We start from the raw sequence: 12,859 nt of genomic DNA, 5'->3' as shown, positions 1-12,859 counted from the left end.
AAAGCCCATCTCATCCCACCTCCTGCCATGGGCAGGGACACCTCCCACTGTCCCAGGCTGCTCCAAGCACTGTCCAGCCTGGCCTTGGTCACTTCCAGGGATCCAGGGGCAGTCACAGCTTCTCTGGGCACCCTGTTCCAGGGCCCACCCTCACAGGGAAGAATTTCTTCCTAATATCGCATCTAACCCTGCTCTCTGCCGGCCATTCCCTCTTGTCCTGTCCTATCCTTCCTGCACACATGGATGTGCCAGACTGACTCCCCTGGACACTGTGCCCACGCCTTCCTGGCAGCCCCAGCAGTGTTTGCCCATTGCTAACAGTCGGCAGCATTAAATCTGTCCAAGCTCTTCATAGACCTAGTGGCCACTGCTCTGACAATATCTCAGTGCCGGAGAAATTCCCAGGCAAACACATCTATTGATTTCCTTTCTAACTCTCTCTGGATGGATTTTCCAGCAAAAAGGGTATTATTCCACCAGGTGATAAACAGGCAGCCTGTGTCAGTGGATGTGTCCTGGCCACAAGTCCCCCTTGTCCTCCTTTGGTGGCACGAGATCTGTCCAGTGAAGGGTGGTGTATGGGGAAGGTGGACCAGAATTCCATCTTGCTTGCATAAAATGCAAAGCCCAGGTCCTAAATCAAGCCCAGCTGAGCTGCCTGTTGGTGTTGGTGGGGTTAACCTACTGAGCCTGTAGGAATCCCTACTTGGGTCTGTTCCCGCTGTTCCCTCTACAACTCCAGCTGGAGAGCCTTCTCCTGTCCTTGTTCCAAGCAGTTCTGCTCTCCAGGAGATATCACATCCTACCCCTGATACGGCTGCATTCTTGTGGCAAGTGGAATGATTCCCAGTTTTGGGATGACTTGGGGATCTTTTGGAAGAGGTGTTGTGTGAAATGCTGGGCCACTAGGAAACCCATTTTCCCCTGGGAGCTCTCAAGGCAGGACAGCACTCCAACAGCACAAACTAGGCATTACGCTGTTGTTTTTGTTGTAGTAGTGGTGTTACCCTGCTCCCTCATGTCCAGGCACCAGGAGGTGCTGCTGGTAATGCTGGAAGCATTTTCCCACATCAGCAACTGCTGCATCCCGAGCAGGGACCCCTTTGTGCAGGCACACACCTCGTGTTGTGGGATTGTAAAATCCTGGCGGAGCTCAGAATCGGAGCCAGGCACCCCAGCACACAAACAGTACCTCTGCACGCCCTGTGCTGCTCATTCTCCCTTTCTTACACAAGGCCTGATGCCTGGCACGAGGCTGTTCTTTTATTTGTTTTGTGGTGGTGTTGTTTGGTTTTTTAAAAATTTTTTTTTGTTTAAATCCATATTTCAGAAAAACAAACTAATAACTCCCACAAGTTGCCGTGATGCATCCAAGGCTCTCTGCTCCCACACAGATGTTGCCAGGGTTCAGCTGAGCTGCCAGCAATGTTAGTGACAGCATGTTCAGATTCAGGGGCTGATAAGGGATCCCTGTATCCTTGCTGCTGCAGCTGATTCTCCTCCTCTTCCCAGAAAGGACCATGGGAGCTTCCTGGCAGCAGTCACCTGCAAAGCCCTTCCCCAGGAGTGAAGCAGAGGCTTTGCAGGAGTGTCCTGGGAGGTTATCCTGTTCTATATAGATAATAAAAGTCAGGCTGAGCCTACAAGAACTTGTGGGGCCTCTCCAATTCACTGCGGAGCCCTCTCCTTGCAGGCAGGGAGCTGAAGGGATAACCAATACTCATGTCAGATATAGGGCAGGGGGAAATTGCGGGACCCAAATCCCATCTTCTCAGGCTATAGTTGCAATGGCAGGTGCAGGAATGCAGGGATATGTTTTGGAGGGAAAATACCCTTCGGACCTGAAAACCTCCACTGTGAGATGTCCTGAGTGGTGGGTGGGGGATGTGGGTGGGATGAGAGGGAAGTACTGTGTCCAGCAAGGAAACCTCCAGCTTTGTAGGGGTGAGGCACCTGAGCAAGCAGATGAGGAACATCTCCTCCTCACTGTCTCTCTGGCTCTGGAGGAGCTGGCTCAGAGGCAGGGTGTGCTGCTGGTGCTCCCAGATAGGTTCCAATAGCAGCAACGGGGGGATTATTTTGTTAGGGCTGTACATAAGCACCCCAAACCCATCCCACAAAAGCTCCCAGGAATTGCTGTCCAGTGCTGATGACATCTAAGTGCTTGTCTGGCTGAGAGCTGGCAATTTGATAATGAAGCCAGTTTCCCTCTGCTAAACCACGTCCTATTTCAGTTCCCTCCCTTGGAGTTGTACCCAGAGCCCTCGTACAAGGGAACACCGTGGATCTTTGTCAGCCTGCAAAGGAATCCTTTTCCCCAGTGCAGCTGGGATCTGTTCTAAAGAGGATTAACTGCCAGACAGCCAGTTCCACCTCAGCCATGAAGTCTGCTCTGCTCACAGGTCTGCCATGAATCACCCGGCTTCGTGGTTAATCTGTCACTGAGCCCATGGCTGCTGGGGGAGGGGAGCTGTTCTGCTCAGAGTTTTCTACCTTACCTCATTTTCAGAGCTCTGGGCCTTCCCCTGTGCAGCTCCACCTGAGCACTGCTGCTTCTGAAGTGGCTTTGCTCCTGCTGGTTGGGTTAGAGTGACCTATAGTTCTTAGCTATAAAGAAAATAACTAAGAAGGAAGGTTTGATATCCTGTTGCCAGTCATGAGATAACTGATTTCGTTGTCTTTTCAGCCCTGTGTTCATGTACTCCCTTAAAGCATGGCTCCAAAACTTCCTTCTCCATGAAGGATCTCTAAAGCTGCTTCGGCTCTGGTGAAGAAGCTTTGCAGTCCAGAAGTGTAATTGTCTCCTTTCTCTTCTGCATGTACTTTAGCAGTGATGTTAGAAGATGTTACTCTTATTCACAAGTATTCATGGTATTCCCCTATAAATTCCTTCTTTCTCTGCCACCCTGTTTTTCAAGGCTTCATGGTTTTCCCTTATGAGACTTGAAGTTGCCTGGAGCTGATCTTCTAGAAAACAATCTCTCCAAGAAGCAGCTCCAGCTCCTGTTTCCCATGTCTGTGTACACCAGTGTCTCCTTAGATGTTGAAACATCTCCCTGCAGCTTTGTTTTAATTTATCTTAGCAACTGCTCCCCTTCCATTCCACTAAAACATGGCTTGGTTGGAATTTGCTCGTTCTCCCCGTGACAGCTTTGATCCTGTGCACAGAAGTGTTCCCTGACAAGCAGACAGCAGGGAAGGGCTGTCCCTACCCTCGAGGGCTCCGGGAGTCATGAATGAACACTGTTTACTTGGATTTCCAAATGGCTTGTGCCTTGCCAGATCAGCTGCATGTCACTGCAAGCAGAGTGTGTTGAGACAACCCTTGCTCCTCTTCCGCTCCTTCTCGGGACTGGGAATTTGTTGCCAGAGGCAACAGCCATAAGATGAAGCAAGTCTTTTCTTCTGTAGGTCTATCACCAGGTTATAAAAGTTGGGCCTTCTTGGGTCAACCCAGCTCCAGACAAAGAATTTAAATGGAAGTGTACGGGACAGACACTGGAGTCGTGTCTCCTTTGCTCAAGTGTGATACTCCCTTGGCCTTAGCAAGTGTTTGGATGAGCAGTGAATAAAATAAAGGATCTCCAGGTTGATTGCCTGTGCTTAAGACCACCAGGTGGTTTCCCAGTGGGTTTCAAAGGCCTGAATGTTTCCTTAAAAGCAGTGTTGGCAGTTTGGTTTTGGTAATGCCTCCGTCTATTCTCCATGCAGTGAGTTTGTTCTCATACCTGCTTTTCCCTGCTGCCAAGGGGCTGTATCCCTCCATGTAGTCCTTTTGCAGCCTCTTTGAGTCCATTTAAGTGCCCTGGGTAACGTGTCACCCACAAGAGTGACCTGAGGACCACAAGGACTAGGGTGGGCTGGTGTTAGGCTCTGGATAAAAGGGCATTCAGGTCCTTGGCCTGGTCTCTTTGGGGATGTTTCTCTTTGGCAGGGAAGGTATACTGAAGTGATTTTGTCTCATTTTAGAGCATAGAAAGCGGATATGCAAGTTAGGAAAAAAGAGGAACACGAGTATAGAAGAGAAGAACAATCAATTCTGTCAGTTTAGACATGCTTGTCTGGAAAAGCTCATACTTCCAAACAGTGAGCTGAAACTCCTGTTTTCCTCCTTCTCTCCTTGACCTTTCTTTTTTCCTGCTCCCACCTTCAGCAGGTGCATTTATCCTGGCTGCAGCACACTCTGGCTTCAGGAAGAGGCCCGTGCAGAGATTTGTTTAATGCTGTTTGGTTTCTTCCCTCTCCCTAACCCAGAAACAACTGAGCTGGGGAACAAGAAGGAGCTGAAATCCATGCCCTTCATCACGTACCTGTCAGGCCTGCTGACAGCACAGATGCTCTCAGATGACCACCTCATCTCGGGTGTGGAGATCCACTGCGAGGAGAAAGGGCGCTGCCCGTCCACCTGCCACCTGTGCCGGCGCCCCGGCAAGGAGCAGCTCAGCCCCACCCCGGTGCTGCTGGAGATCAACAGGGTGGTGCCTCTGTATGCTCTGATCCAGGACAACGACACCAGGGAGGTGAGTGACCCTGTGAGGGGCCAGCCCCACCTCTGTGACCCCGCTCAGTCCCCTCTCTGATCCCCTCCTCAGTGGCTACAGGTTCCCTGGAAAGAGGGGGTGTTTTCGTGTGTGTTTGGAGGGCAATGCTGTGGGATGGTGTCAGTGATGGAGATGGCAGGTCATGCTGCCCAGCACCCACAGCCCCCTCAGACCTGCATCTCCCTGCCTTCAACAGGTTCAAGGCAATGCCATGAGCAGCCAAGGCCACAGTCATTCCCAGTGTCCATGCTGGGGTGCAGGACGTGTCCTGTGGTCAGGAGCCAAGCACCAGGTCAGTCCTTCACTCCTGGCTCCAAGATCTCGGACATTCCTGTTTGAGGGGTGGCCAAAGACCTCCAAAGCTCCAGTATGGCTTTGCAAGGTGCAGAGGGAGGGAAGAACCATCCCCTTGGGACAATCCCACAGCCACAGGAGGTCACTGTTACTCCAGGAGGGACCAACCAGGCTGGAGGTCACCAGTCCCTGGGGCTGGGCTCCTGCAAGAGCTTCAGTGCTAATCCTATGGAGATTGAGTTCCCACTTTCTCGGTTCACTGCCACTCCCATCCCCCTCCGCAGCCCTCTGACCCCAATCTCAGTCCAGAAATGACAGACCTGCTTAAAGTCACTTATTAGCACTGAGCCTGTACTTGATTAGGATGTCTGGAGTGAGCCAGCGTGCAGCAGCTGTGGGTGGGACGCAGAGGGCTGCAGGTCAGGAAGCAATCCTGGCACGTGGAGGTGTGACCACCAGGAATGATGCTTCATCCTCTTCCCACATCCATGGGGAGGAGAGCACTCAAGCTTCTCCTGGCACCCAAATTTCTGGGTACTGTCTCTGGGAACTGTCAGTCCTTGCCTCCCTCTTGATCTGGTTCCTGCTTTCCCATCTCTCAGCCCTCTGGGTCCTTGCATGAAGCCATGCCTGACTTCCACACCTCAGCCCACCTCTTTGTCTGTGTCTTTTCCTGAAACTCCCTTTCTCCCACTATGTTTTCTTCCTGCATTCTTTCCCCACCCATGCCTGCTCTTCCCGCTGGGCAGTTCTTGTGTGGAAGTTGACCTGCTGTAATCAGCATGTCCAGGGCAGTGCTGGGATGAGGCTTTACAGGTACAGGGAGAGCAGTGGGAAAGCTGGTTTCCTTCAGGCAGGAAAGATGTGCTTCCCAGCAGCAATCTGCAAGACATTCTTTTAGGGATACAAGAGGTGGGTTAGCCAGCAAGGAGGGGTAACCATGAAGAGCCCAGCAGGATCTGAAGGATCTCCTGTTCACCACCAGGTCCCCTGCATCACCCTGTGCCCAGGTGACAATGCCACCCTGTCTCTCTGGGCCTGGCTGCAAACTCCCCCCTTCTTCCTCCTTCTTCTCCTCCTCCTCCTCACCTCTCCCCCCAGTCCTGCTGACACTGCTGGGCTCGCTTGGGGCTCCTCCTTGTCCTGGGGAGCTGTAGTCTGTCCGAGCAGCAGCCTCCCTTCCTCCCTCCTCTCCTCCCTCCCCTGCTCCCCTGGCTCAGCGAGAGCTGGCCCCATCAGCTGCAGTTGGAGCTCAGCCCGCATTGTGCTTTCTGCTGAGACGCTGGGAAAACCAGCAAACAAACAAAACCCCAGCAAAGCATCCAAACCAGAGACACCCCAGCAATATCCCCTGGGGCTGTGTTCCCTGCATCTATTCTCCTCTTCCTCTTCCACCTGCTCGCCCAGGGGTGGAGGGGCATCCCCTGGGAGCCTGTCCCTGTGTGAGTCTGCTCCCCCTCACCCCAGGGAGTTGTCCTTGGGATAAGGACTGGCATAAGAGGTGACAGGGCAAGGGATCTGGGCAGCTGCAGGGTGGGGGATGCTGCCAGAGCAGGCACTAAGGGAGCTGGCAGTGAGCAGCACACACCAGGACAGGTCACTTTGTGCCATCTACAGTGCAAGGTCCTGGGGTGGGCAGCAGGTGGGATCATGCTGTCTTGTCTTAGCACCCCCTCCTTAGCTGGGTCTAGTTGTTTCAGCTGTAGGCTTCTCTTGACAGCAAGCCCTCTTATCCCCTTCCTCCCTACAACCCATCCAAGACTATCCCCATCCTTGCTCCAGCAGGACACAGGGATTGTTTTCTGCCTTCCTTGCCCCTACTTCTCTTTCCTAGTCATTCCCATTCTCTCAGCATGAATTCCTTGTGTTGCATCAGCTCCATCACTTTCCCCCTTCTTGCTCACTTCTGATGGGCTGTCATGCTTCCTCCATCCCTTCACCCCAGCTTGTTTCTCCCCCTTCTCTCCACCAGCCTCTCTCCTGCAGGATTTTTTATTCTTTCCCTCTCCCTGTCCTCTTGCTGTCCTTGGCACCACAAGCAGGAACAAATCCTGGTTCCTGAAGGCTGAAATCCACCACTGCTGAGGAACTTGCTGCCACCTCGGCACCCACCTTGGTTCTCCACACTGGAGGTTTTTCCAGGCAGCCTGGGCTGGGCAGAGCTGTAGCTGCCTCTCTGGAGGAAATGGAGCTCCTGGGGGCCATGTCCCTCTCCTGGAGAGGATGGTTTGGTGTGGGGTTAGTGCTGCCTTTGTGGAAAGGTGTCCCCATCCTCTTGTGGCATCATGGGCTCGAGCACGATGGATGCTCATGGAGGGCAGGGGCATTGTCTTTCCCTCACCTTCCCCTGTGAGCAGGGAGGGTTACCATGAAAGGGAGAGGGATTTAGGGGTGGGAAGGAGCTGCCACCACCACAGGGTCATCAGCCTGTCATCAAGACCCAGCAAAGAGCCAGAACACCACCAAGTTGTGGTGTGACCATGCTCTGTGCACTGAGAGGCTCCCACAGGGCGTGTGCCACCAGGAGCATCTCATGGATCATCTGGAGGATGAAATAGCCATTTTCAGCACCGAACAGGAGGCCAGGGGTGTCTCAGGCACTGCAGAGTGGTGTTCTCCTGTGCCATAAATAGGATTTTCACTCGCCTGGGCTGAACCGAGTCCAGCATCTCCAATCCTGAGTGCTCCATTGCCTGCTTTTCTCCCTTCATGTAGATGATTCTCAATCAATACAGCAAGTGCTGACCTTAGAGGAGCTGCAGGCACATCCCAATTCTCCTGTAGTGTTAAAAAAACAATAATTGTAAACACAGCTCTCTTTGCATGTGTCCACAAAGACAATGATGTACAAACAGATAACAAGGTCATTAACAAGGTGGATATTGACTTCTATAAACTTGGCTGAAAGTTTTCCTGTATAAGCTGAGCAGCAAAGATGGAGCAAAACACAGGTAAAGACATTTTGCCCTCTTCAGCATGTGTATTTTTGTAATAGGTTTGTCTTTTCATCTGCCTTAGTGCAGTGAGTTATGCACTTTTTAAAATTTACAGCTACAGCCCGGTCCAAGGCCGTGTTCTCAGTTGCTGATGACCTTGCCAGACTCTTAAATGCTGGGGTTTCAGTTTCCATGCTGGGTGTCTGCTCTGGGCTGATTTGTGGTATTTCTTTGTGTGCATGTTTGATTTCAGCTAAAACTGACCATTTCCAAGCAGGAGATGAGGTGAAAATATATTACTTTGCCCACGTGAAATGAGTTAGAAAACTCTTTATTTCCATGTCAGTGGGAAATGCTGTTTACTTCTTGCTTTGAAGCAAGGGCCTGAAATGTAAGGGGCTCCAGGGGTTTTGCCTTTTGCTATCCAGGGAGCATTTGTCCAGAGGAAATGTCCTCAAGGAAACTCAGCTCTGTGTGATCTGTCCTCCCAGCCCAGCTCCAGCACGGCTCCTGCTCCCAGCAGAGGGGAGAAACAGTCTCAGTATCGGGAAAAATATCAGGCCCCTCTTTTCCTTCTTGTATGCAATGAGAGCTATGGATTGAGTTCCTGCTCGGAGTTTCTTTGTTTCCCCCCTGTGGTTTAACAGTGCTGGTCAAAGAAATTTGCACCTGGCTGGGGACTGTGGCAATGGTGGAGCTTGCCAGGGTGAAGGAGGTGTTTTTGGAGGTTCAAGCAGTTTTTGAAGGGCTTTGTTGGATGTCTTTTCCACAGCTGTCACAACTGGTGTGGCTGTGGTTGGCAGGTTTGTCAGGAAGGGCTATTTGCTGGAGCAGAGGCAGTGCTGGAGTCCCCTTTGCACCAGTCCCAGTCACCTGGTGACATCTGGCTACTCCAAGTATTTTATAGGACCATTGCTGCTGCAGCTCCAGTGCCCCTCAGTCTGAGTGCTCACACTGGGAGTTCAAAAGGTGTAAAGAGACAGAGAGCTGTGACCTTGGCTGTCATCTTCCAGGGACTTCTCTGCAGCTCTTTGGATCCTGCATCAGTTTTGATGGATGCCAACATCTCTCTGCTGCTTCCTTTGTGCTCTGCAGTGGTGCAGACCCCACAGTGGTCCCTCTACAAGAAGATGGAGGAGATTCACCACTACAGGGCTGTGGAGGAAACCTCCACCAGTGTCAGTGGCTGGCCAGGCCCAACAGCAAAGAGCTTCTGTCCGTGGTGGGGCTTTCTGCTGGCAAAATGCTCTCAACACATCAAGGGCTGGATGCTGTTGAGTTCATGTGGTGGGAAAGGAGAGAGGTGTGCTGACCCCAGGTGCTTTTCCTTTAGGAACATCCTGGAGTCAAAGAGAAGAGCTGCTCCTCACCCTAACTGGAGTCCCCCCAGATTATGGTGACTTTCCTCCTCCACCCTAAACACACTTCTGTCCCATGTAGTGGGCATGATCTTTCTTGCTGCCCAGCACAGCCCTGGAGTGCACCCACAGGCACAGACTGAGAGTGAGAGCACAGGTTTGCATGATCTGCAAGTGTCCTTGTCCCTTGCAGGAAGGCAGGGAATACCCTGCTTCCCCCATCCACTCCAAGCAGCTTCCTTGGCAGGGATGCAGGTGTGAATGTCCAGAGCCACGGGGCAGCCATGCCCAGGTGGAGGGGAGAAAAGGCAAGGTATGTTGGGTGGTGTGGTCCCTCCTGTTCGTGGTCTGTTCATTTTTCCCCCTAAAAAACCCTGAAACGAGCTTCTGCAGAGCAGCTCAGCCAGCTGCAGAAATGCTTAGAGGGTGGTGTGGTGAGGGGGGTGTGGAGAAGGGAGGCAGGAGAGATCAATCTCGCTCCTACTGGGAAATGGACTCAAACTCCTGCTGTGTGTATTTAAGGAGACAAATGGATGTGGAGCCTGGATTTTTAGGAGACCCCTAGGACCTTGCTTTAATTCGAAAATTGAGTAATCTCAGCATTTGCTGCAGCCATGGCCTCCTCACGGCACACATGGCCCAGCCCATGGTGTGGGGGCTTGCTGGGGGGCACATCCCCATGCTGCTGGTCCCATTGGCCTCAGCAGGAGCCCAGAGCATGGCTGGGACCCTGGCAGGGCTCTTGCAGACAGCTTCTTCATGTGCTGGAGGTCACCAGCTCAGATGACCACTGAGGCTGGAGCAAAATTCCCCGTCTTTTCTCCCCACTCCTTTGCCAAGGAGGCATCTCGTGCAGAGCAGAGCATGGCCACCTCTGTCCAGTGTCCCCAGGCTGGCAAGGTGTTTTTACAAGGTGAAAGGTGTCCCCGAGGCCATGGGCTGAGTTTGACCCCAATCCAGCACCAGGACAGCAGCCCTCCTTGCAGACACACAGCTTCCCCAAAGCAGCCCCTCAGGCCTTGGGGACACAGAGCCAGGGATTTCTTTTTCCACTGCCAAAGCTGACAGGGCACCTGGGCCAATGGGGACAGCGTTTTTGTGGTTGAGGTGAGTTTTTTGGTTTGGTCTGGGGTGTGCCGCTTTTTATTTGCTGTTGCTTTGTTTTCATACCTGCTAACTGTCCCTTGCCCTCCTCCCCTGGCCCTGGAGCATCGTGCTGCAGCTCCAGCCCTCATCCAGCTCGCGTTTCCAGGGGAAGAATGGCTGCATTGTCGTGCCTGGGTCGGGCTGTAATGGGGAGCTTTGTGCCGAGGACCGGGCTGCTGCAGCTCACAGGGCTTTGATTTCCCTGCTGCCAGGTTTTACAGTGTCCTGCTGCTCTTTTGGATCCCATAAATAACAGAAACCAGGATGCTGCCCACCTCGGGTGCCTTCCAGCACCCTGACCTTTCCAGCAGACCCACTGATGTCCCTTTCCAGGATGAAGTGCTGGTGATGCTGCTCCCGGGGGAGAGGCAGCCGGAGGCAGGGAGGGTGTGAACAGCACAGGATGATATCACCTGCCAACAGCAAGACTTCATCCTCCTTTGCTGTGAACCTGGAGCAGCCTTTCAGACACGGACTGCATGATCCTGGACAGAGACTCTGGCCTGAAATCCTTAGCTTTCCTCCCCTTTTTTGTTTTTTCTTCCCCCCATTCCAGAGGTGTCTAGACTAAGGAGTGGCATTTATCTCCTGTGAAGAGCACTGAGCATTGCTGGAAGGGCATGGAAGGCTTTTCCTCCAGCCACCCTGCCATCATGGTAGCATCCTGCTCAGGCTGTGAAAGCCCTTCTTGAGCCTTCATCCTCCTCCAGTGGCCCCTGCCTGTGCCTGAGGGAAGGTGGTGGTGGTGTGCAGGTCCCATCTCCATGCTGCAGACAGGAAGGGAACAGGATGTGTCCGTTTGCTGCCGTGTCCCTGGATATGGGATTGAGCTTGTCTGTTGGCATGGCTCAGACTGCTTCACCCTTCCTCCTCTCCTTCTGCATTGAGAAGAACAAAAAAGCAAACAGAGACTGGGAAATCAGTGCAAAATCGAGAATGAACCTAAGTTCCATCTTCCAGATCATCTCCTTTATCTGCAGTACATCTTTGTCCAGCCTACGTGTTCACCTGTGGTTGTTTTTTTTATTGCCCTGTATTTCCTTTTTAATTTTTCCAGAAACAGAGGTGTGTATTCTAGACTCAGCAAACCAGATTTTCATATCACTGTCAGCCATGGAGAAGACCAGATATTTACAGATGAACACCTAACACATGTCCTTTCCAGTATCCCGTCTGCAAACACCAGCCCTGTGGTGTGTGCTGAGTCCTGCAAATGCTGATCTGAAAGGTTCCTTCATGTCCTATCGCTTTCCTCTCCTGGGATGTCAAGAGAAAACCCACAGTCAGAAATAACTTAATGCTTCTCCCTCCATCAGCCAGGTCTAACAGAGGACAAAGGAAGTGTTCTTCTCTATTCTGTTACAGAGTGTCTCAGCCATAAAATGGGGCCAAATGGCCTCCCCCTGAGCACAAATAACAACAGGAGAAAGATCCATATGCAATCGAGTGTAGGATAAATGTGCTTAGCTGATCGTTTGTTTCCCTAATATTTTTTTTATGAATAGGCTTAGCTTATGGTAAGATGGGACTTTATGGTCCTGTAAGTCTTGCTTGTGTCAAAACAAATGAACTAGCCATCCTAGGGGGGAGCTATCAATCCAATATATGTGTGTGCATGGGTGTGGGGAATCAGACCTATTATACCTTTAAGAGCAAATTAGATGCTGTTCCTATGATTCATAAAGCTATATATCTAATGGCATGACTCGTCATCTAGAAAATAAACGTTTCGAGCCAGTTTCTCATCTCATAAATTTCCCCTCTGGCACCGAAGGACATAAACGAAATGGGCTGACTCACAGGGAAACAATACAATTTGGATACTTTTAAATGAGAGATAAAATTGCCTTAGGGCACAGAGGGGTGTTGGGGTCCCGGGGAGTGGTTGGCAAGCACAGGATGGTGCACAGGGGGCCACTGCCATTCCCAGCAGATCAGTTGCTCCTGGGAAGCCCTTCAGGATTCCAAACCCTCTTGGGCCTGAGAAAACATGACCACCGTGATGAGGCATCCAAAATGGAAGTGGTCATGTTTGAGATGGACTTGTGTAGGTGCTGTCTCCTGGTAGGGAGCAGAGCACTGGCTGCATGTTTCTGAGCATGGCAGGGAAGGACAGGGGATGTGGAGAGCCCAGCTCAAGGCAGGAGGGGAAGGTGGTTCTCAGCCACCAGATATCAGGAAAGTCCCTGTGCATTCATTCCCACCTGAAGCTCTCCCAGAGGTTGTGTCTTCCCATGGGATGGATCTTGGCATCCTTGCCCATTGCTCTTTGTCCTCCTTGTGCCACTGGGCTCCTTGTGTTTGGATGGCAGCTGCCATTCCCTTCTGTGTGATCTTGCCCGTTTCTGCTCCCCTCAATTTGCTCTTGATGCTTCCCCATCCCTCAGCACGCACTCCCCAGCACCACTGGAAAATCCCAGAAGTCATGGCTTGAAATTCCACTGGAAAGCAAGAGAAGTCATAGAATCACAGAATCATTTAGGTTGCAAAAGACCTCCAATACTGTGTCCAGTCTTTAACAATCACCCCCTTGTCACAGCACAGCACTAATGCCTCATTCAGTTGTTTCTTGAACACCTCCAGG

At 51.9% G+C, this 12,859-nt stretch overlaps 1 protein-coding gene across 2 annotated transcripts in view; it reads left to right on the top strand.

Moving 5' to 3' along the window:
- The window catches only part of ASTN2 (astrotactin 2), a 318,226-nt gene that overhangs the window by 221,576 nt on the left and 83,791 nt on the right, over window positions 1–12,859 (top strand). For both annotated transcript variants that reach the window (XM_066201587.1, XM_066201588.1), the window contains exon 17: window positions 4,255–4,520. In XM_066201587.1, the coding sequence (XP_066057684.1) occupies window positions 4,255–4,520 (266 nt within the window). The remainder of the gene's footprint in view (window positions 1–4,254; window positions 4,521–12,859) is intronic.

Source organism: Chamaea fasciata, unplaced genomic scaffold (genome assembly GCF_029207755.1).
Source record: "Chamaea fasciata isolate MVZ Bird 193981 ecotype frontalis unplaced genomic scaffold, bChaFas1.0.hap1 SCAF_20, whole genome shotgun sequence".
NCBI lineage: Eukaryota > Metazoa > Chordata > Aves > Passeriformes > Sylviidae > Chamaea > Chamaea fasciata.
The sequence above is the reverse complement of the archived record's forward strand: the minus strand, read 5'-3'. Positions and strand labels throughout refer to the sequence as shown.